General features: G+C 41.7%; 1 protein-coding gene across 1 annotated transcript in view; it reads left to right on the forward strand.

The window, feature by feature from the left end:
* Window positions 1-23,166, forward strand: part of SGCZ (sarcoglycan zeta) — a 331,877-nt gene that overhangs the window by 130,460 nt on the left and 178,251 nt on the right. Inside the window, exon 2 of the mRNA XM_015408245.1 lies at window positions 1,217-1,318. Coding sequence (XP_015263731.1) covers window positions 1,217-1,318 — 102 coding nt within the window. The remainder of the gene's footprint in view (window positions 1-1,216; window positions 1,319-23,166) is intronic.

The raw sequence follows: 23,166 nt of genomic DNA on the forward strand, positions 1-23,166 counted from the left end.
ATACATCTGTTGCAATTTAAGCAGCTATATATGACCAGCTTGCTTAACCTAATTATTACATTGTTTGTCTGGTCGTAACCATGTCTGTTTGCTGTCATAGACTACAGTTCCACAGGTTTAAATATGCTTAAGCCCCACTGAAATAAATGGGACCTAAAACATTCTTTTGATTGTAGCCTTAGTATGCGGGGGAAATATCCCTTAGAAAATACTTTTTAAAATGGAAAATAATGTAATCGCCAAAGCAACCTGGATTAGTGCCTTTTAAAAAAATCTGACAGTTTGTCAGTTATAGAGAATCCATTAACTCATGACATTGTAAATTCTACAGAGCAAAAAAGTTTATTTTGATTTCTCTACATGCAAATGAAATTCTCAAAGGTAGATTTTAGGCAATCTGCTTTGTTCAGTTATTGAATTCTTTCTAGTATTCCGGTGCTAACCAGTGATCATGGAACAATGGTCAAACATTCTTCCTAAATTCACTGTACACAAATGTTGTTGAAGCAAACACAACTGCTACTTAAGCTGGTTTTGAGCTTCGTGGCTGATCAGATATTTGAACTCACATCCCTCTGGCCCGACTCCAGCATTATACAGCACTAGTTCTATTCCTATACACAAGACACTATTCCCCCCTTCTTCAGCCAGGAAAATGACAAATGTCAAAGCTGTTATTTCAATGCTGGTGTAAATACATAATGGTGTTTTAGAACTAAGGAGAGGTTTCTGTGTCCTTTCCAAAGCTTCAGAATTTAAATACCATCTGGAATTTACAAAGGTTTTACTTGCTGCACATGAGCTTTTCACATATTTAGGCAGTTTGGTTTCAAGGTAAACGTAAAGATGTTCGCTTTAATCAGATTGATGGGGGCCCTTAGAAAATGCTGTTCTACAAGGGTGGAAAACATTAAGCAACGTAGAATTTTATGAACTAGGTAACCCACGTTATGGAACAGTATATGTCAAAAGCTATTTGAATAGAAGGAAGCTTAAGTATGTTGCCAGTAAGCAAAGCACCAGTCAAAATTCTTGCATTTAATTTCATCTCTTTTATGTAATCGGACGGAGGTTTTCACTTTTCCCAACACTCTCATTGCTCTTAGCATTAACCTTCTAAACTTGAGGCTTGATGGAAGTCAGTGATGCATTGCATAGAGTGCTTAGCTTCCTGAGTGAGCCACGTATACACACATTTGTATATTATTGCTTCTAGGATGGAATGGGGAATCTGAGAGTCACCAAGAAAGGAATTCGACTCGAAGGTATATCTGAATTTCTACTTCCATTGTATGTGAAAGAAATCCATTCTCGAAAGGTAGGTGGCAATATCTGCTTTGCTTAAATAGAGAAATAAGTGACCTTAAAAAAAAAGAAGAAAACCGAAAACACTGGATTTCCAAGACTAAGTTGATATTCAGGATAAGCTTCAAAATAAGAATTTTTTAGAGCGAGCTGTCTGGGAAACTTTAAAACTCCCGTGAATTAGGTATCAGCTTTCACCTGACTAGACCCATCAAGATGCAATCAGTGTGCTTCTTTTTGTAGTTCTTTAGAGAGAGGCTGAAGACAAGAAATTCCATCAGTGGAAGCTGATGTAGGGCATAGCCCAACCAATTTTGGGAAATAACACTTCAAAATTCTACCTATCGTCCATAAAAGAACCTTCTAAACAACTCTAAATATGACTTTTCTTTTCAAAGCGGTATAATATTACTCCCAGATGTTATCCAGATTTGAAACTCACTGGCACATTTCCAGCCACACAGTTCCATCCATGGAACAGCAAGTCTGTTTGTGGAAGAGGTGATTTTGATGTCTGCTGACTGATTTCCCCCTTCCACTACAGACCACTGTGTTCCCCGTGCTTTTTCTGAGGGTCTCCTGACCCCAGGATCCAAATTTCAGTATGAAGCTCAAAGGTTGACAGCAGAAAGGGAAGCAGAAAATTCTGCTCTCAGAATCCACAGAGGATTGGATGCACACAAGTATATACCAGGAGTGGCATTATAGGAGGCCCAAGATCAAGAAACCAGGCTATTAAGTATCTAATGAAGAAATCTAATGCTCTCACTGACAAATTAGGCATCATTTTGAAAACTGTATCAATATCAGGGAGGAAATTGGATGTATGGAAGCATCTTGTAAGCATAGTGAAAACAGCAGTACACTGAGTGCACATTCTTGACCTGTGGGCAGCTGCTATTGTGTGAAATCTTGATGGCCTATCAAACAAATACCAATGTTCTTAGGAGTTTGCTAGTAATTTCATTGTAATTGTAGTTTCATTGTAATTTAGAACTTTTGATTCTACTTTTAGGATTTCAACAGAGCATTCAAAGCATCCCAATGCACTTAAGAAACACTGTTAAGCTATGGCTACTGAACCTCAACCTGAGTATTGCATTAATAGCCTGGCCATAACTGTGCTTGTTTGCAGTCATAGGTGAAAATCCCATACATTTAAACATGTTTAAATCCCATTGAGATCAACAAAGTTTAAGTATTTAATTGATTGTAGCCTTAGTATGTTGGAAAAGTAGTCCTCAGAGACTTTTTTTAAAAAAAACAACAGATAATAATATAGCCACTAAAATAACCTTGTACAGTATCATAAGTTTATCACTGCTTTTTCTCTGAAGGTAGACAGAAAATAAGCAGAATCAGGACACTGTTAATTCTGCACAGGTTATTTAAATTCCATCACGAGGGCATGAAATGCTCCGTGATATATTTTAGACAGTCTGCTTTTATGAACACAGGAATTGTTTATAGTCATCCAGTGCTAACCAGCTATCATGGAGCAATGCTACAGTGTTCTTAGTCAATGACATATAGAGGATTTTAATATGTATAGTGGCTTCAAAGTAGTCAAGAATGTAGAGTACTGGAAAACTGGTCTGCACCAACAAAGCTCCCCCAAGTTCTGATTCTAATGTCCATTGACATAAACTGTGTGGGCGATATCCTATGGAGAGAGTGGATTGGATCCTATGGATCTATCCCCCTGGCAGAGAAACTTTCCTCTAGTGGAAGGAGCCTTTACCTGTTGTATGCTGCTTGGAAGGCTCCTTCTGTCAGAGGAAGTTTCCTCCATGAGTGGAAAGGATTGGTGGGATCCAGCCCTACTTCTTGACAAAAGTAATGTGCCCCCATCTTGTGTTGTTTAGAGAAGCCTCTTTTTTCATTTATGGCTTTCATTTTTTTTGCGTATTACTTCATTTGGACAATTGATTCCATTGCAAATTGTCATTGTTTCCCATTGGACAACCATTGTTGGAGTACGCAAAACGTTTATATAAAATAGCAAATGAATTTGATAGAAACCAGCACAGTAGCATATTGTTTCCTAATAAAGTGCTTGCCTTAAAGACTGCTTTAGGGAATCTGAAGGAAGGGCATTTGTACTGATAGAACTCCAAGAATGCACAGTGTGACCTTGACACAGAAACAATGTACCTCCTGGGTACAATAGAACTCCAAGAATGCACCGTGTGACCTTGACACAGAAACAATATACCTCCTGGGTACAAAGCCGAAGAGGCCCAGGCCACTCACTGTTCGAGGTGGAGGACAGGCTGTACATTCATTGCAACAAGGAAGTAAATTGATTGCATGGGAGCAGTTGAAGAATGCACTTAAGGACACCATTGTGGTGAAGGCTAAAGCTAGCTGCTTTGGCCATGCTACAGTATAATGGAATGAGGGTAAATATAGACAGACTACTAAAAGACATGTGACATTTCACAGGAAGAACAGGAAGGTTAAGTGAAGGAAGGGCTCCAGCCCTTCCCTCTAGCTACATTATGTATTTGTCTCATCCCTTTCAACTCTACCCTGCCTCTGTTTTTGCACTGGCTCTCTTTCTGGTTCTCTCTATCCAGCCTCCAATTTCTTCTCTTTCTCCTCCTTGTCTCCCATCCAACGTATTACTGGTTCTCTCTATTCAGCCTCCAATTTCTTCTCTTTCTCCTCCTCCTGAGTGCAGTGTTCCACCATTCCTCATAGGTGTGAAGGTTTTTTGTTGTTGTTCAGTCACACAGTCGAGTCCAGCTCTTCGCGACCCCATGGACCAGATCACGCCAGGCCTTCCTGTCTTCCGCCATCCTCTGAAGTTTGCTCAATTTCATGTTCGTTGCATCTATGACACTGTCTAACCATCTCATCCTTTGCCATCCCCATCTTCTTTGAACTTCAATCTTTCCCAGCATCAGGGTCTTCTCCAGTGAGTGCTCAGTTTCATTATCTGGCCTTCCAGGGAACAGTCAGGGTTGATTTCTTTTAGGATTGACTGATTTGATCTTCTTGCAGTCCAAGGGATGAAGGTATGAAGGTAAAACATACATTTATGTAGCAGGAAGTACAGGATTGCCTTCAGGGTCAGCACAGGAATAGTGGGTGAACTTGTTCTTCGTTATGGCCTGAGTGCATATGGGCTCTGTTCCTGTTCAGAGCAAGTCTGGGAACATTCTATAACTCCAGCAAGGTACTTGGCACTTTCAGATGTCTGATCAACTGCACAGGCCTTGAGGGCAGAGTGCGTGCCTTCAGGCTCCATTCTATTTTGACTGTGATAGCCAGGAGGCTAGGAATGTTCACAATTAATTTATTCATCCATGATGTTTTACATCTTTTATTCTACCTTTAGGCAAGGATGCTTTTTTTTTTTCTTTTGACGTTTAGGTGGGTATTACCCTGCATTTTTATTTCATTTCTCTCTCTCTTTCTCTCTTTCTCTCTCTCTGTGGACACCTGTGACAGCAGCTGTTGTTGAAGAAGTACGAGTCTTTCAGGGGAGAACTTCTTACCGTAGAGAGATTCAATTGGTCTAACCTTCCTTGGAGAAGACCACATTTCCTAAACTTTATCAAGTAGGCATGTCACAAATTAACCCTTAAGGCTTAGCGTACCCTTGCAGGAAAGAAACTTCAGTGCCTCTGACCAAGTCTCTGTGCAAGTGAGCACAAAAATATCTGTTCCACATCCATTCTGACACCTGGGATAGGTGCCTTCCCAATCCAGCTGTTAGTTTGTATATTGTCCATGGCTGCTTCTCACTCTCCTGACCTTGATGTATGGACCCCAACAGTTTCTATGCCTTCCTCAAAATGCAGCATCTAAGGGCACAAGGGATAAGGATGACAAATAATCTTCTGCCATGATGGAAATTTCTGACTCTAGCCAATAACCTTTTATTAAAAGGAGGACATACCACATGTAGGCTAGTGACTTGTCTGACACGACTGAAGTTGCAACATGTTTTCATTCGTACCTACCTGAATGGTTCCAAGCTGGAGTGTCTAAAGCCAAGATTTCTTCTAGGTTGCTCATGACTGAACTTGAGGTTGCAGAAGCTTCTGTACTTTTCTGGGGCACTTTCCTTGAACCACAGTATAGCCTTGGATATGGTTGTGTCATTCTCAAGGGAAGGCATCAAGGAAAGGAGTGCCCTCTCCTCACCACCATGCAAACTAATTCCATCATGCCCAGTATTGTTTACCCAGAGAAAAAGCCTGAAAAAGTTGCCACTCTGAGATCCCATAACCATGGTCTCCTGGAGAAATAGCATTTTAACTCAAGTGTTCTCAAAACGATTAAAAATAGGCAATAGACATGACTGGAATGCTTGGATACAGGGGGAACCATTCCTTTCATTCCCCACACTAGTCATTATAATAATTATACTGACTAGCTGAGGTCACAGTAGATTAATGATATATATTTCCTTTCTCTTTCCTAACAATAGGCACTTACTATCATCTTTATAGATGTCCCAATTAGGACTGACTGTTGCATCACTGAGGATAGTCATCTAGATCAGGGGTCTCCAACAGGGTGCCTGTGGGCTCTATAGTGCCCGCCAACACCTTTTCTGGCACATGCCAAGCTTTTTTAGAAAGTGGGTGGGACAGGTAGGGCTTTTGCCCAGCAAGGCAGCTGATTGACTATTGGAGATTTGATTGGTTGTGCAGATTTTTTAAAAAAATTATTTGGCAGCAGCTGCCCACCACAACATTGTGTTACTGAAATTAAACTGTGGCAATCATGTTGTAGTTGGCTCTAGGGTTGCCAGGAGGGTGGGGTGACGTCACTGTGTGCAACGTCGCTGTGTGCAATGCTGTGTGCAATGTGACATCATCATGGCAGGCATGTCACATGGTGACACTCTAGCATTTTGATCAAAACTCTATGGTTACCATAGAGTTTTGGCCAAAATACTAGTGTCACCACGCAACGTGCCCAGCATGATGATGCCAGTTTTGTGTGATCCCATGACACCAACAATGTTGATGCAGGAAGGGGCTGTTCAGGGGTGGGGGAGCACCTGCCCTGACTGGAGGTCTGGCAATCCTAGTTGGCTCCCCCTGTTGTGGCAGCCATTTTGTTGCTGTGCTCACCATGTTGTGTCAGAATTCCAAATGTGCCCACAGGCTCAAAAATGTTGGAGATCCATGATCTAGATTAACCTGATCTGAAGCCTAGGCAATTGTTTCTGCAGTTCATAGCCATCATCAGTTGCTTTGAGTGTTTGTGTGTTCTTCCAAGCAAGTTGGCAAACCAGTCATCCTTATGTGAGACTGCACAGAGATCACCAAGACTAAAGACAAGTGGTAGAATATGTTCTTTGAGAGGTCACCTTTACAATCCTACATTTTACCCACTCTTTGTCTCCGCATGTGGCCTCCTTGATTTTATTTCAGGAACGTTAAAACAGAAGTGATCATGCCCTCCCATGTCTTCAGACTTGGACAGTGGATCAGATCTCTCCCCTTAAGAGCAGGAGGTGCAAATGCCACTGTCTTGCCAAGAGCTCTAGAATGTTCCAAAGGTTGCTCTGCACTGCTACAGAACACCAATGTGGGACTGCTCAGATGGTTGCTTGAATAATATCAGTTAAAAAATAAACATGTCCATTTCCGCTGCCCAAGGTGATAGTAGCTATTAAGACTCAACCCTCCTTTTTTCTCCATACTTCCATTCTGGGTTCCGTTTCTGTGACAGAATGCTAGAAATGAGGAGTATGACTGTAGTACTTAATGACATGAGGATCAGAACTGCGTCAGTGCTGATCACCTGTTTAGAGGGTGAGGAGCAGAAACCCGCAGATGATCACTGCATACTTGACACGGTCAAACATCTGCTGGACAGGTGCTGGAACACAGATCTTCCTGTGCAGCACTGCTCATGAAACCTGCTGCTGCATGCAGGACTCACTGGATTTCAGCCTTTCTAAATAGGTAATAGATGAGTGGTGTTTTCTGCTCACAGTCAGTTTGTTGTTTGTTGTTGTGACTATTAGGATGTAGATTTTTAAAACAGAAAAATCTAATTAAGCATAATTTTAAAGTAAATCGTTAATAATGAGGCCATGTGAATGTATTCAGAAAATGCAAATGCTATTGCTTTGATGTAGTACTTGACAAAATCGGAAGTTTATGGTTACATAAATGACCTATGCATAATTTATTTGATTTTTAAGCTATATAAATGAACTTCTATATAATTGGGTTTCTTTTTTTAAAAAAGGAAAATATATTTTAATGTGAAATACAATCCCATGAGCGGAAATCAAATTGAAAATTACATTACTGCTACCATAATACATTGTCATAAGGAATAAAGTACACGTTAATCATTTGACTGCATGCACACAGAGCCTTATCCTATCTGAAGAGGGAAAGAAGCAGTGTGCTGTGTATAGAGAGGTAACACTATCAGAATATGGAAAAACACATTGAGAATGAACTCATTCCCAATTTTTCATAGGCACAATCAATGAACAATTAAGTGCACTTTAGATTTCAGTGAGGCTGACTACAGTGAATTATGTGCCCACAGGCTCAAAAATGTTGGAGATCCATGATCTAGATTAACCTGATCTGAAGCCTAGGCAATTGTTTCTTCAGTTCATAGCCATCATCAGTTGCTTTGAGTGTTTGTGTGTTCTTCCAAGCAAGTTGGCAAACCAGTCATCCTTATGTGAGACTGCACAGAGATCACCAAGACTAAAGACAAGTGGTAGAATATGTTTTTTGAGAGGTCACCTTTACAATCCTACATTTTACCCACTCTTTGTCTCCGCATGTGGCCTCCTTGATTTTATTTCAGGAACGTTAAAACAGAAGTGATCATGCCCTCCCATGTCTTCAGACTTGGACAGTGGATCAGATCTCTCCCCTTAAGAGCAGAAGGTGCAAATGCCACTGTCTTGCCAAGAGCTCTAGAATGTTCCAAAGGTTGCTCTGCACTGCTACAGAACACCAATGTGGGACTGCTCAGATGGTTGCTTGAATAATATCAGTTAAAAAATAAACATGTCCATTTCCGCTGCCCAAGGTGATAGTAGCTATTAAGACTCAACCCTCCTTTTTTCTCCATACTTCCATTCTGGGTTCCGTTTCTGTGACAGAATGCTAGAAATGAGGAGTATGATTGTAGTACTTAATGACATGAGGATCAGAACTGCGTCAGTGCTGATCACCTGTTTAGAGGGTGAGGAGCAGAAACCCGCAGATGATCACTGCATACTTGACACGGTCAAACATCTGCTGGACAGGTGCTGGAACACAGATCTTCCTGTGCAGCACTGCTCATGAAACCTGCTGCTGCATGCAGGACTCACTGGATTTCAGCCTTTCTAAATAGGTAATAGATGAGTGGTGTTTTCTGCTCACAGTCAGTTTGTTGTTTGTTGTTGTGACTATTAGGATGTAGATTTTTAAAACAGAAAAATCTAATTAAGCATAATTTTAAAGTAAATTGTTAATAATGAGGCCATGTGAATGTATTCAGAAAATGCAAATGCTATTGCTTTGATGTAGTACTTGACAAAATCGGAAGTTTATGGTTACATAAATGACCTATGCATAATTTATTTGATTTTTAAGCTATATAAATGAACTTCTATATAATTGGGTTTCTTTTTTTAAAAAAGGAAAATATATTTTAATGTGAAATACAATCCCATGAGCGGAAATCAAATTGAAAATTACATTACTGCTACCATAATACATTGTCATAAGGAATAAAGTACACGTTAATCATTTGACTGCATGCACACAGAGCCTTATCCTATCTGAAGAGGGAAAGAAGCAGTGTGCTGTGTATAGAGAGGTAACACTATCAGAATATGGAAAAACACATTGAGAATGAACTCATTCCCAATTTTTCATAGGCACAATCAATGAACAATTAAGTGCACTTTAGATTTCAGTGAGGCTGACTACAGTGAATTAGCAAAGTCTTAAGGGTGTCTGACGTGGAGAACAATTATAGCTTTTTAAAAACTCATGTCGAACAGCTAGAAAGAGAGGCCTTGGAGTGATTTCTGACATAATTTGCTTTGTGCCATAGAACATTTGCAGGCATGCAGTAAGCCCATTTAGCCACATGGAAAAGGTAGCATTGAAAGTTAATATGTTTGCTCCCCAGTACTGGAGAAGTAGTATGCCTGCCTACCTTAACTTACTACTCGATCCGCAATTCATTAAGGAGTTCAGTGCATTTAAGCCTTCCAAAATCAGAATAAACATACTTCTGTACTTGATTGTGGCCCTAATGAGCAGGGCAATCTTGAACAGAGTTACTGGGCCTATTGACTTCAGTTGATCCAGGAGGATGAAAGTCTGCTTGGGATTGCACTGCTAAGCACCCCAGGCGACAAAGTGGTGACTCGGCTTTGCAACTCATACTCCAACATTAGATCAGCCTTTGGTCCTTTCTGCAGTTGACCTTAAATCCTAGTTCAACCCTGTCCCCGAACTTACATTCTACGCTACACGTGAGTTCACCCCTGGAATTACCTCGGGATATTTTTACATTCTACACTACACTCGAGTTCACCCCTGTAATTATCTCGGGGTATTTTTTTGTTTCCACATTACATTGAGGTCACCCCAGTTTCGCCCCACACTTGTCCCGGGATAAACGGATGCTGTTATAACCAGGGATAAATGCAAGGTATTGTGTCTTGAGTTGAACTCTGATAAAATCAGGGATGAGATCCAAGTGCGGAAAGGACCTTTAACTTATTTTTTAAAAAAAAACTCTTGAAGAGGCTTATTTCAGAGTTGATTGATCTCTTATCTGTGATCAAAACCAGTTTTTCTGCCTTGTTTTGCCTGTTTGTATCTTTTTTGCATGGAACAAGACTCAGTTATGATTGCTTTGACCTGGATAGCTCAGGCAAGCCCGATTTTGTCAGATCTTGGAAGCTAAGCAGGGTAAGTAATTGGAAGAGCGACCTCCGAGGAATACCAGACCTCGGGATACAGAGGCAGGTTATCAAGCCACCTCTCTGAAAAACATCCAAGCCCCTTGTAGGGGTCACCAGAAGTCTCCATGACTTCCAGGCATGCAAGCATATACACACGGGTGCATGCATGCACACACACACAAATACCCACCAAAAAAAAAGATTCAGTTATGACTGAGAGTTGGAGGGCACTGTTACCTGTGGTTTAGAGAAGGAATCCTAATTTGATTCTTTGCATTACTGCAAAAACTGCAGATTCCTTAGCAGAAAATAGCATGAGACAACTATCTGTATTGAGTTTGAGGACTATATGATAGCATTTGTGGTTACTTGTCAGGAAAGAAGTACCTTAGGGTTTGTCTATTAATTTGTATCTTTTTATGCAGAGCTCTAGCACCAAAACCATATTTGAGCCTGATTTCTAACAAACCTGGAAAGGGGGGAAAGATGAGATGTTCAGCTACAAAGTGCTGCCGGGTTTTCTTCTCACTAAATTGGATTTGCTAGGCTGTCCTTCCCTACTAGTAGGGCCCAGGGCAGGTTACAACAAAATAGTTTACAAAATCTCAATTTAAAATCTAAGTCAAAACAAACCAATAAATATCAATAGGTAAAAACAATATACATGCACAATATACAGGACGGTGCAAAAAATTCCAGCTCCCCAGCCTCCCTGGGGGGAGGGGTTATGAGGGACGGGGAAGTGTGTGAATGTGCCAAAGAATTCCCCATCACTGTCCTCAACCAAAGGCCCAGTGGAGCATCTCTGTCTTACATGCCCTGCGGAAAGGTAATAACTCCCGTAGGGCCACGGTGTCTTCCGGCAGAGAGTTCCACCAGGTGGGGGCAAGGGGGCTGGCTTGGGCAAAAATAATTTTTGTTTTATCTGTTGACAATTAGTACCTTTTAAGGGAAACTCTTTTGCAATTATGGCTAAGAATTTTGTATACATTCTTTTGTGCCCCTTTGAAGTTGTATCTAGGTAAACCTTTTAAAAGTATTTTTTAAAAAAATTCTAAATATTGTTTCCCTTCCTTCGGGGAGGGCGGGATAAAAATCTAAATAATAATAATAATAATAATAATTTGGAATTTCTTTTATTTTGCTTCTGCTATGGTTTTGTGATCTCATACTGCTTTTAACCTATGTTCAAGGATCTGAGACTAGAAGAAATTTTCCACCAACATGATAAATTAATATATATTAATATATATTTCAGTATGTGGGCTATTAACTCCCCACACACAAACAGGCTCGTAACTTCTGTGAATTTATATGCAGGGCTGAATTTCCTAAACTTAAAAATGTAATCTGTTGGAGTTATATATTAACTACTTTTAATAGTTAATTCATGCAAAGAAATGCAAAATCATGCAGACAGTTTTAATTCATGCAAACAAACGAAGATGTCTGGATCCTGTTATCACGTGTATGCCCCAGGAGTGCCACAGCAACAAGTCCCCCAAGTAAGGGGAACTGCTTCTGCCAACCTGCCTGATGGATACTAGGAAGGTGGAAATCTCCATGGGGCCCCACTTGGTGCTCAGTTGGGGCCTTGAATGGGCCCTGAATGTAGAAACCAAAAGTCTCCCAGTTAGGGTTGCCAGATTCCCTGTGATGGCAGGCAACCACAAGCTCCTGAGAATGGCAAGAGCAGAAATGGGGAGGCAGCATAACACGAGGCTGCAATGTTACTTCCAGCTGAGTACCTGGAAGTGATGTCATTCAACCCTCTAGGAATTTCCCTGATCTCTCTGGCTTCTGTGACAGAGACTGAGGAAATCCTTAGAATATCACACAATGCAGTGACATCACTTCTAGGAACTAAACTGGAGCTGTTTCACCCAGTCTCTGTAATGCTCCCAGGAATTGCCAGTACTGGGGTGGGTTAGCAACCCTACTCCTAGTGCATAGGTCTGGGTTGAGAATCCTTTATGGGATAGACAGACCCCAGTAAGTTGAAGAAAGGCATTTCTCTGGTGATCTTGAATCCTGTAGGTACTTTTTTGAAGTCTGAAAAAAAGGGGAAATTACACATGGTTTTGATTGCATAAGAATGTCAGACAAATGTTGTCATTTTTGCGCTTAAACACATGGTGGCAGAAAGTGCTGTTGAGTCACAGCTAACTCATGACAAACCCATAGGGTTTTCAAGGCAAGACACATACATACATAGATCATAACTTGTGTCTGTCAAGGCCAGTAATGTTTACTCAGACTGGCAGCAGCTTTCCAGGTTTTTAGGCAAAGGTCTTTCATATCATCAACCACCTGATCTCCTTAAGTAGAGATGCTGGGGATGAAACCTGGGGCTTTCTGTGTAGTAGGCAGATGCTCTATCATTGACACACAGTGTCTCCTCTTGGGAAGAGCCTATGATAGTTTATTTACGTGAAAAAAACTTTTAAAAGAGAAAACTTGTGAAATTAGACGCTACTATTATGCCTGATGCTCTTGCTTGTTTCTGTCCCCCCCATTTGATTGATTCCAGACCCCTGCGATTTTCTCTGCTACCTTCCAGTGAACTAGAACCATTATGAGTTTGATACTTGATCTAGTGAAAAGAAAATTCATTGTGAGCCTTTTGTACTTAAGTGTGTCTGTGAACTTTAAGATGCTTCAATCTGTATTAAGCTTGAGTTGGCCTCCTTACATGCAGAGAATTAGAATGATGTTCCTGTGAAAGCCCATTTATACTAACAAAGAGCATGCAGTGTACACCTGGCTGCTAGTGAGGTGGCAACGTAAAAATTCCAACCCAAGAAACCCAAAAGAAATTCTCATTTCATTCTTGAAATCCAAACATTTTAAGCTCTGAGAGGCCCCCAAATCAGTCATTGCTCCTAAAATGTAAATTAATTTAGTAGGTTTGCACACATTTTCAATTATCCATACCTTGCTCCAAAAGGCTGAGTTCAAGAAAACAAACAGCTGGCTTCCGGTTTATGGTGGTGCGCTAAGCAGACTCACCTCCCGGGGGTGAAGCTGCACACCGGCAGAAAGGAGGGGGGGCAATGCATCGCCCCCCCCCAAAAGCCTGGTGAAAGGCTCCTGGCCAAGGGACTCTTGAGAGGTCGCCTCATTGCCAGCGCAGTCCTGGGAAATCAAGGCGCTTCTCCATCCCCATGGTCCCTCTGCCGAGTGTCCGTATGGAATTAGTGGTTCTGTCTGGGACAAGCATTGGAGATCGAGTGGCTAAAACCGAAGGCAAAGTGGAGGCTAAGCGAGGTCGTATGACCGAATATGAATGTGAGTCGGACTAGAGCGTATTCGCTAAGTTAAAAAGAAAGCTCCCCACCCCATGGACTAGAAAGCAAAGTGAGTGGGGGAGGGGCCCCTCCCATGTGCATAAACTTACAAATGAGACCGGGGGAGGGAGCGGAAGCAAAAGTGGCGAAAGCAGTTGGGAAAGACTTACCAAGGCGTGAGCGAGCATATGAGCGCATATTCAGAGACTTAAAATTTTTTGGCGAAGGTAAACAATTTATAAGGATGGCGGGGAAGAGGACAGAGAAGGAAAAACTTTCAAAAGCAAAACCAGCTGAGAGTCCACGACCAGAAGGAACCACAGAGTTGGCCAAAACATTGGCAGAGTCCCTGCACCCCCTGCTGGACCAGATGACAAATCTCAAGGAACAGCTGTCAACAATGAATCAATGTATCACTACTCAGCAGACACAATTGAAAGAGACTCTTAAAATCACGGAACAAACAGCTGAGAAAGTGAAAGAGGTTGACGCCACTGCTCAGAAGGTGAAGAAAAAGGTACAAAAATTTGAAAAGAAGCAAATCTCAACAGAAGAACAGCTTTTACAATTACAAATGGAGAAGGCAAACCTTGTCCTTCATTTCCAAGGTGTCCCAGATACTAAGGGTGAGAATCTGAAGTAAATTATGAGCGAAGCATTGGCCCCAGTGACAGATTTGAAGGCGGACTATCTCACGAGTGAAATGGATGTGGCCTACAGGTCCTACTCCATATACATAAAGAAGAATAATCTGCCTGGGAAAATAGTAATGAGATTCTCGAAGAGACACATGAGGGATTGTATCCTGAGAGCAACGGCGGGGACGCCCTTGAAAATCGGAGACAGTACCATTAGGATTCTGAAAGATATCCCATTTGAAATCAGACAATGGAGAAAGAAATATAAAGATTTAATTCTTTTTCTTCAAACAAATGCAATTAGCTACCGGTGGTTATATCCAGATGACATAACCTTCAAACTTCAGGACAAAAAAGAAAAGATTGACTCTGTTTCCAAAGCACGGGACTTTCTGAGAATCCAGTTGGGTGAGCCAGAGGAGGTGGATAAAGAGGAAAAGGACAGTAAGTCCAGTGGCGAGCTGGACTCGAGATCTTCTGGAGAGGACTCTCTGTCTGAGAAAGGGGAAGCAGCTCCTAAAAGTCCTTATAAACTGCGGAAAAGACAGGATAAGAAAAAATGAAGGCTGAAGGACTCTGAATTGTGCCTTTGAAAATACTGTTCTTAATATTGAGATGCTTAGGGGTCTTTTTCCAACAGCTAAATTTAAGACTTAAAAGTTATATCAGCATATCTGACTAAGTTCATAATATTGTTAGCGTTTTAAGGGATAGCATTGTATACAAGCTAATTTGATTATCTCCTCTCTTGGGTTTTTAGTTAGTAGTGGTTATCTTTTTTCTCCTTAAATGTAGTTCCCCTCATTTATTTTCATTGTAGTTTGTAGTCCTTATATAAAATGCAATAAAAAAAGAAAACAAACAGCTGGGTTAGAGTTTCTAATTGCACCTTTGTAAATCTGGTTTTGGAATCATCTAACTAGGCAACCACACTGAAATTGGCAATACTTGAAAGTAACATAAATGAAAGGAATACAAAGGTTGTCACCTCCAAACTTTGTCCAAGGGTGGCTCATTTGTCCTTGGATTAAAAAGTCTGATATCAATGTTCTTAATTTTACAGTAATACCTCTGGTTCTGCACTGGATTTAGATGGAAAACAATGACAATGAATTAGAGTTTCCATCTCTGGGTTGGGAAATTCCTGGAGATTTGGGGGGTGGATCGTGCGGTGAGGAGTTCTGTGGGGAATTCTGTGACCTTCCAAAGCAGCCATAAAGTCCACCTTCCAAAGCAGCCATTTTCTTCAGGGGAACTAATCTCTGTTCCCTGGAGATGAGATGTAATTCAGGGAGATCTCCAGCCACCACCTGGAGATTGATCAACCAATACAAACAACTGTGATATAGTTACTACATCATGGTTGTTTGTATTGGTTAAGAACATAAGAGAAGCCAATGTTCGATCAGGCCAATGACCCATCCAGTCCAACCCTCTGTCACACAGTGACCAAAAATACCAGGTGCCATCAGGAGGTCCAGCAGTGGGGCCAGGACACTAGAAGCCCTCCCACTGTTGACCCCCCCCCAAGCACCAAGAATACAGAGCATCACCTACCCCAGAGTCCCTATCTATACCCTGTGGCTAATAGCCACCAATGGACCTCTGCTCCATATGCTTACCTAATTCCCTCTTGAAGCCATCCATGCTTGTAACTGCCACCACCTCCTGTGGCAGTGAATTCCATGTCTTAATCACTCTTTGGGTGAAGAAGTACTTCCTTTTATCTGTTCTAACCCGACCGCTCAGCAATTTCATGGAGTGTCCATGAGTTCTTATATTGTGAGAAAGGAAGGAAAGTACCTCTTTCTCTACCTGCTCTATTCCTTGCATGATTTTATAAACCTCAATCATGTTTTTCTCTCTCCTCAATTAACCTCAGCTGTCGTTTCTCCAAGCTAAAGAGCCCCAAGCACTTTAACCTTTCTTCATAGGGAAAGTGTTCCAACCCTTTTATCATTCTAGTTGCCCTTTTCTGCACTTTTTCCAAAGCTATAATATCCTTTTTAAGGTGTGGTGCCCAGAACTGCACACAGTATTCCAAATGAGGTCTCACCATTGATTTATATAGGGGCATTATTATATTGGCTGATCTGTTTTCAATACCCTTCCTAATAATCCCCAGCATAGCATTGGCCTTCTTTATTGCAGTCACACACTGTCTCGACATTTTCAGTGAGTTATCTACTACAACTCCAAGATCTCTCTCTTGATCTGTCTCTGCCAGTTCAGACCCCATCAACGTGTATTTATAGTTAGGATTTTTGGCTCCAATGTGCATCACCTTGCACTTGGCCACATTGAACCCCATTTGCCACGTTAATGCCCACTCACCCATCCTCAACAGATCCCTTTGGAGTGCCTCACAATCCTCCCTTGTTTTCACCACCCTGAACAACTTCGTATCATCTGCAAATTTAGCCACTTCACTGCTTACTCCCAACTCCAAATCATTAATGAACAAGTTGAAAAGCATCGGACCGAGTACTGATCCCTGTAGTACCCCACTGCTTACCACCCTCCACTGAGAAAAATGCCCATTTATACTCTATTTCCTATTAATTAGCCAGTTTTTGATCCACGAAAGGACTTGTCCTTTTATTCCATGATTTTTGAGCTTACTTAAAAGAACACTAACAGGTTAGTGAGACAAGATCTTCCCTTACAGAACCCATGGTTGATCAGCTTCTCCCATGATCTCTCATAAGTTGTAACCACTGGCTACCCTACAATGAATCTAGTAACCAAAGGTAACCAAACTAGAATTTCCTCAGAGGCTAGACCAGCTTGGCATTAATACAGAGTGGTTCCTAAAAAGTGTTACGGATGGCCCATCAATAGAAATATAATTGTTACTGTAAACCTCTTTGAATACCCTGGAAGGGCAATTCCTTCTACATTAGTAGTCTGAAGCTGTACAGTTTTCTGGAAGCTTGTGCCTTTGAAATATTTATAATAGATAGTTCCTTCTACATTAGTAGTCTAAAGCTATACAGTTTTCTGGAAACATATGCCTTTGAAAAACTTTTAATAGTAATTTTCTTGAGGAAGATTATCAAAATGAAGCCTTCAATATCCGGAAAGAACTATTTTGGAAAGAGAATTTTATGGAATGTTTCATTGTATATCAGAAGATTCATATTTAGAAACATTGTGCTCTGTTGTGCAATGATTATATTCATGTACTGCACATATTAGGAGCTGCGGTGGCTCAAGTGGTTAAGATGCTGAACTGCAGGCTGTGGAAGGTCGGTAGTTCAGCAGTTCGAGACCCAAGTTGCCGCATGATGGAGCGAGCTCCCGTCTCTAGTTCCAGCTCCTGCCAACCTAGCAGTTCGAAAGCAAGAAATTGCAAGTAGATAAATAGGTACCGCTTTGGTGGGAAGGTAACAGCGTTCCGTGCGCCTTGGTGTTTAGTCATGCCGGCCACATGACCACGGAAACATCTTCGGACAGCGCTGGCTCTTCGGCTTTGAAACGGAGATGAGCACCGCAACCCTAGAGTCGGATTCGACTGGCTTTCGAGCAAGGGAACCTTTACCTTTACCTTTACTGCACATATTGTATCTGTCCAATATATTAACATTGTTACCGGCTCTATTCACAGCTTTTTCCCATTGTTGTTTTCTCAGTACTGCATTACCTTCATCCTTAATTCTAGTTTAATAAGGAGAACTGCTAAAATTAATTCTCGAATCTGAGTACATACATGCCATTTGAAGCAGCTTCTTGAGTTCATTTGCAGCTTCCCCCCCCGACAATCTAGATGTTACATTTAAAAAAAAAAAAAAAAGACACTGTCTCCCTTCAGCCTCACAGCAGCTACAGGGTCTTTATGTTTAAAAATAAGAGATCCTGACTGAGCTGGTAACTATAATGTAGTGGGAGGAGGGGCTCTTGCCTTCCCCTCTGCGCAGTTTTGGTTCGGGGGATTCAATTGAATTACTCAAAAAATTGGAAATCCTGGGCAGCAATGTCAGACTGAGGTACAGCATAAAACTACAATATAACAACACATGAAGAACAGACTTTATAGCCTAGAAGTGGGATCACCCTAACCTTCCAATGTCAGAGAAGGAACAAATCATCACTGGCTGCTTTTTTCGAAAGAACTTCAGAAATGTAAATGGCCTACTTCAGGCCTTCTCACTACAGATTTTTTCCCCTTCCATGTACTACAGTGATTACGATCAGTTCAATCATGCCGGCACAGAGACTATGCTAGTTTCACCTCATTAAGCATTCATTGTAATGGCTTGTATTAAGTAGTAACGTACTGCCAAGAACATACTCTTCTTTTGCCCCGCTGAAGCTGCTATGTTTATGTCCTCAGTAACCACATGGGAGAATGAATATATTACCACTGAAGATCACTTATTTGGTAGAATGTACTAGATGTCCAATAACCAATACATTTTTCCCTATCTTACCATCTTAACTTCTCTCAGGTCCACCTACCTCACAGTCTCTATATTAAGGAATGCCAAATTTCCAAACATCATTTCCTGTGTACTAAGCATATTTTAGGTGTACATCTAAAAATACCATATTTGATATAAATGTATTTCTAAATACATATTTGTGTCTTATATCTGTACAAGAGGTCAGATTAGCGAACACCATAACAGGACAAGTTTTTTTCCTTCATGATGGGTGAAAGGGACATAGCTCCAGATTGGGGGTGGGCATTAACCAGCTCATGAAGTCATGTTCATCATGAATTTTGGCTGGTTCATGGTTCGTGAAGTGATGTTCATGGAAGGGTGCCCAACATGAACATTCCACAAACTTTAGTGCTGTTTGTAATGGTTTGTGGTGGTTTGTGAATGGATACATTTCCAGACAGACTATCTCCACTCAATTAAACTGTTTATAAAACTCCAAGTCAACAGGAAGGGTGGAATTATCCAGCCTTAGAAACACCAATGAGCCCTCGAAAGCTTAACAGGCACTGCTGGCTGCCAATAACAGATTTCCCATTCTGCTCTGTGAGATCAGAAAGCTATATATATGCTCAGCTGGGAAGGGCAATGGAGGGGGTGTACTTGAGGCAGGAGTACTGACAGGGAGTTGGGAAATGAAAGGGAGAATGTTTTCCTCCACCCTCTGAATCACTGCTGTCAGAGTCCTTCTCTCCAGAGAGTGCTATTAACTGCTAGTATTTCTCAGCTTTTGTTGTCAGTTTGGTGTAGTGGTTAAGTGCGCGGACTCTAATCTGGGAGAACCGGATTTGATTCCCCACTCCTCCACTTGCACCTGCTGATGTGACGTTGGATCAGTCACAAGTTCTGGCACAGCTGTTCTTAAAAAAGAGCAGTTTGTGTCAGAGTTCTCTCAGCCCCACCCACCTCACAGGGTGTCTGTTGTGGGGAGGGGAAAGAAAAGGAGTTTGTAAGCCGCTCTGAGACTCCCTTGGGTAGTGAAGGGCGGGGTATAAAACCAATCTCTTCTTCTCTTCTTCTTTTTCTTTTGCCTCTGTGGAGAACCCCAGGAACAGATCAGGTGAGAGAGGCTTTGAGATCCCTGGTGATGCCCTGCTAGGGCTGGGCTCCAGTGGCCTGGCAGGATCAGTTTGATGCCCAGGGAAGGAGACCTATGGTTCACAGGGGGTAGAGGACTTCTCCCCACCATGATGAGCACCTTTCAAACCCACTTTCACCCTCAGAGGTGTTCACACCGGGAAGGAGTGGGCGGGTATACATGTGGGATACCTTTTTTCGGGAATCCATAACTGGGACACCAGAAATGTAATCTGTGCACAACTTGGAGAGATTGTAGAGGAGCCAGTCCAATATGGAAGCAAACCCAGAGGCACAACTACTCCTTAGAAGCATACTTGAAATATTCCCCATGCATTATTTCAGTTTATGAACATAACGTCAACACTTCAATCCATAAACACTTGGTTGGGCAACAAACCGTACAGTCTCTCTTTATTATGCAAGACAATTTGCCCACCAAGCTGTCATGGGGTATCTTTGGGGAGCCCCTGCCGCTGTCAGAAGTCTTGTCATGTCTGCCTTTCTGTCCTTCCAGATCTGCAGTTGGAGAACTGTGGGTGGCTCAGCCAGATTGACATGTGTTTCTTTTCCTCTGCACAATAGATGAATTCACCGTGGTTTGTTTCAGCCTTGGAGGGGGGGCTGTGAGAGTTGTGGGCACACTTTCTGTGCTTGCCTGGTGGGCCTGGGGTGCCTGCCAAGCTGTTGTGGAGTTACTTTGGGGAGCCCCCATCAAATGTCTCTTGTCATGTCTGCCTTTCTGTCCTTCAGAACCTACCTTTGGACACTTGGGGGGGGCTGTGAGCATGGGGGGGGTGTGTTCCTTGTTTCCACTGCCTGGCTGGGGGAGGTAAGTTTCCCTGTGATTTTGGTGTCACTGGCTTGTTCCTGGGCCATTCCATAGATTCCTGTAACTGCAGCTGTCTTTTCAAGAGGCAGCATTGAGGAGACCTTTTTTGGGGGTGGGTGGGTCCATAACTGGAACCCCAGAAATGTAATCCACCCCCAACTTGGAGAGATTTTAAAGGAGTAGGTGGGAGGGTGAGGTTCCCTGTGCATTTGGTATATGTAGCTTTCAGAGGGTCCGTTCAATACACTTTTGAACTTGTGCCTGACATTTCCCCAAACAGCACTTTGCTGGCTTGACCTTAGTCCTGTTGGGTTTGCAGTGCCCCAGTGGCACTGGTTCTGCTAGGCACATTGCACTGGTTTTGCTGGGCTTGTGAAAATGTGCCTCCCCCCCTTTCAGTTTCTACTGCAGAAATTCTCTGGGACTTCTATTGCCCTTACTTTTTTTGCTGGTTCCCCCCCCCTCTATTGGAAACAATGGAGGATGGGGGCACCTTCTTTGGGGGGTGTTCTATACATTCCTGAATCTTCTGAACCTGCACTTTTCATTTCCCCAGAAAGCACTTTCCTACGGTCACCTTCTTTGAGGGGCCATAACTTGGCCCTCATAAATCCAATCCTCACCAAATTTGGAAGGCAGGTAGAGAAGAGTCATCTGGAGACCTCCTGTGAGTTTGGTTCTCTAGCTTGCCAGGAGAGGTGTTCTACCATGTCACAAACCTAACAGACATAGCTTGTTTGTCTAGCATCAAAACGTTCATGATGCTCTATGGTTTGTGAACTGCGTATGTCAAGAACCACGAACTGATACAAACTGCATTTTCCTAGTTCATGCCCATCCCACAGCTCCAAATACTTTAGAAAAGTTAATTTGAATAGTCTATTAAGTTTAGTAAGTTAAGACCATTAAAAATGTTCCTATTAGGTATGTCATTTTCCAGCTCCAGGTTGATCAAGCCTAAAATATCATTCTTTCTGGAACTTACAGTTTTGGAGAATGAGTAGGGACTGCAAGTGGATGATAGTCAAAATCCAACTTGAATGAATACACAGTTAATATAATAAATGTGACTGAAATAATTTCATTATTCAGTAACTACTGGAAATGTTCCAGTCCAACTGTTGTTTGGGTAGAAAAATTTGAGTCCATTGGCACCTGTTCTGGTACTTGGCTATCTGTTTTCAGTTTCCAGGGAAGTAAGAAGGACAGCAAAGGGGGTAGAGAGTTTTAATAACTATGTGCCTGATATTGATGTTATCCACTTTGAGCAGGTCGCCAGTGTTCCTGCCAAACAAGAGACATACCATTTTGGTATAAAACATTTCTTTTTCAATTATATCACCCCTTCAGTGGCCTTGGTAGCACTTTCTGTTTCTATATAAACATGAGCACCATTTGTGTGAGCTGTTTTGCTATCTGAAACTGTAGATGCTAGGAAGGGAAAGGCTATCATTCCACCTGCTGGAAGGACCGTGCAGACAATAGATGAAGAGACTCCAGCCACTAATTCCCTATACATACACACATGGGGATGCATACATATCGGAAATTTGAGGTTGTTTCAAAATACGACTCCATGCAAGACTTGAGGGGGAAAGTTCATACACGAGCACAACAAGCTGTGATTGTGTACAGTCTTAAGTTAATTGGAGCTAGTTGTGCTTGTGTTTGTTATACATGTTGACCATGTGTGCAGTCATGAGGAATAAGAACCCAACCACAGATATCAAAGGCAATCCATAGCTAGAGGTTTCTGAGCCACAGTCGAGCATACACTCCACATAGCTCTCTCTGCAAATCCATCACTGCATCGATGTTCATAAGCAGAACATCACTCTGTATACTTTTTAAAGATTTATAAGCACATCTTATTGATCCTTTCCATTTTAAAACCTTGACAGACAATCTATAATGAATAGCCTCATTGGCACTGGCTATGAGTGCTTTCCCCGTGTTTTTATCAGTGATTTTTAGCCAGACATAAAATTGTTTGGATGTTACCTTTGAGATCCTTTATATTACATTACAGCAAACATCTGAAATTTGGTGAATGTCAGGTTTTTTGGACATGAATACTGACAACCCCAGGCATATTTTGTAAATCAGATAGCATAGACAAATCTTTTTTTTTTAGGTCCCCCGGAGGGGATTTTTTATTGCATTTTTAATAGGCTACAAACTACAACAAAAAATTGGGAAAGGGTAACTACATCTAGGGAGAAAGGAAAGAAAACCACTACTAACTAAATCCCCAAGTATAGGAGATCATAACAATAGCTTATATAAATGTTAATCTAAATTGTTAGTATTACTTTGAACATAGTCGGTTATGCAAAATTTTATATTTTTTATCAATTGATTTAACTGTTTAAGAGAACCCCCAGAGCATCCCATAATAAAACTAAAGTTTTAAGGCACAATTCAGAGTCCTTCAGCCTTCATTTTGTCTTATCTTTTATAAGCCTCAATTTATATGTATGTTTGGGGGCAGCTGCCCCTTTATCAGAAAGAGAGTCCTCATCGGAAGACACCAAGTCCAATTCGCCACTGGATTTGCTGTCATCTTTTTCCTTCTCGATCTTGGCTGTCTCTCCCAGCTGCACTCTCAGGAACTCACGTGCTTTGGAGACAGAGTCAATCTTTTCTTACTTTGTCGTGTAGTTTGAAAATGAAG

This window comes from Gekko japonicus, unplaced genomic scaffold (assembly GCF_001447785.1).
Source record: "Gekko japonicus isolate JY-2015 unplaced genomic scaffold, Gekko_japonicus_V1.1 scaffold217, whole genome shotgun sequence".
Classification (NCBI taxonomy): Eukaryota; Metazoa; Chordata; class Lepidosauria; order Squamata; family Gekkonidae; genus Gekko; species Gekko japonicus.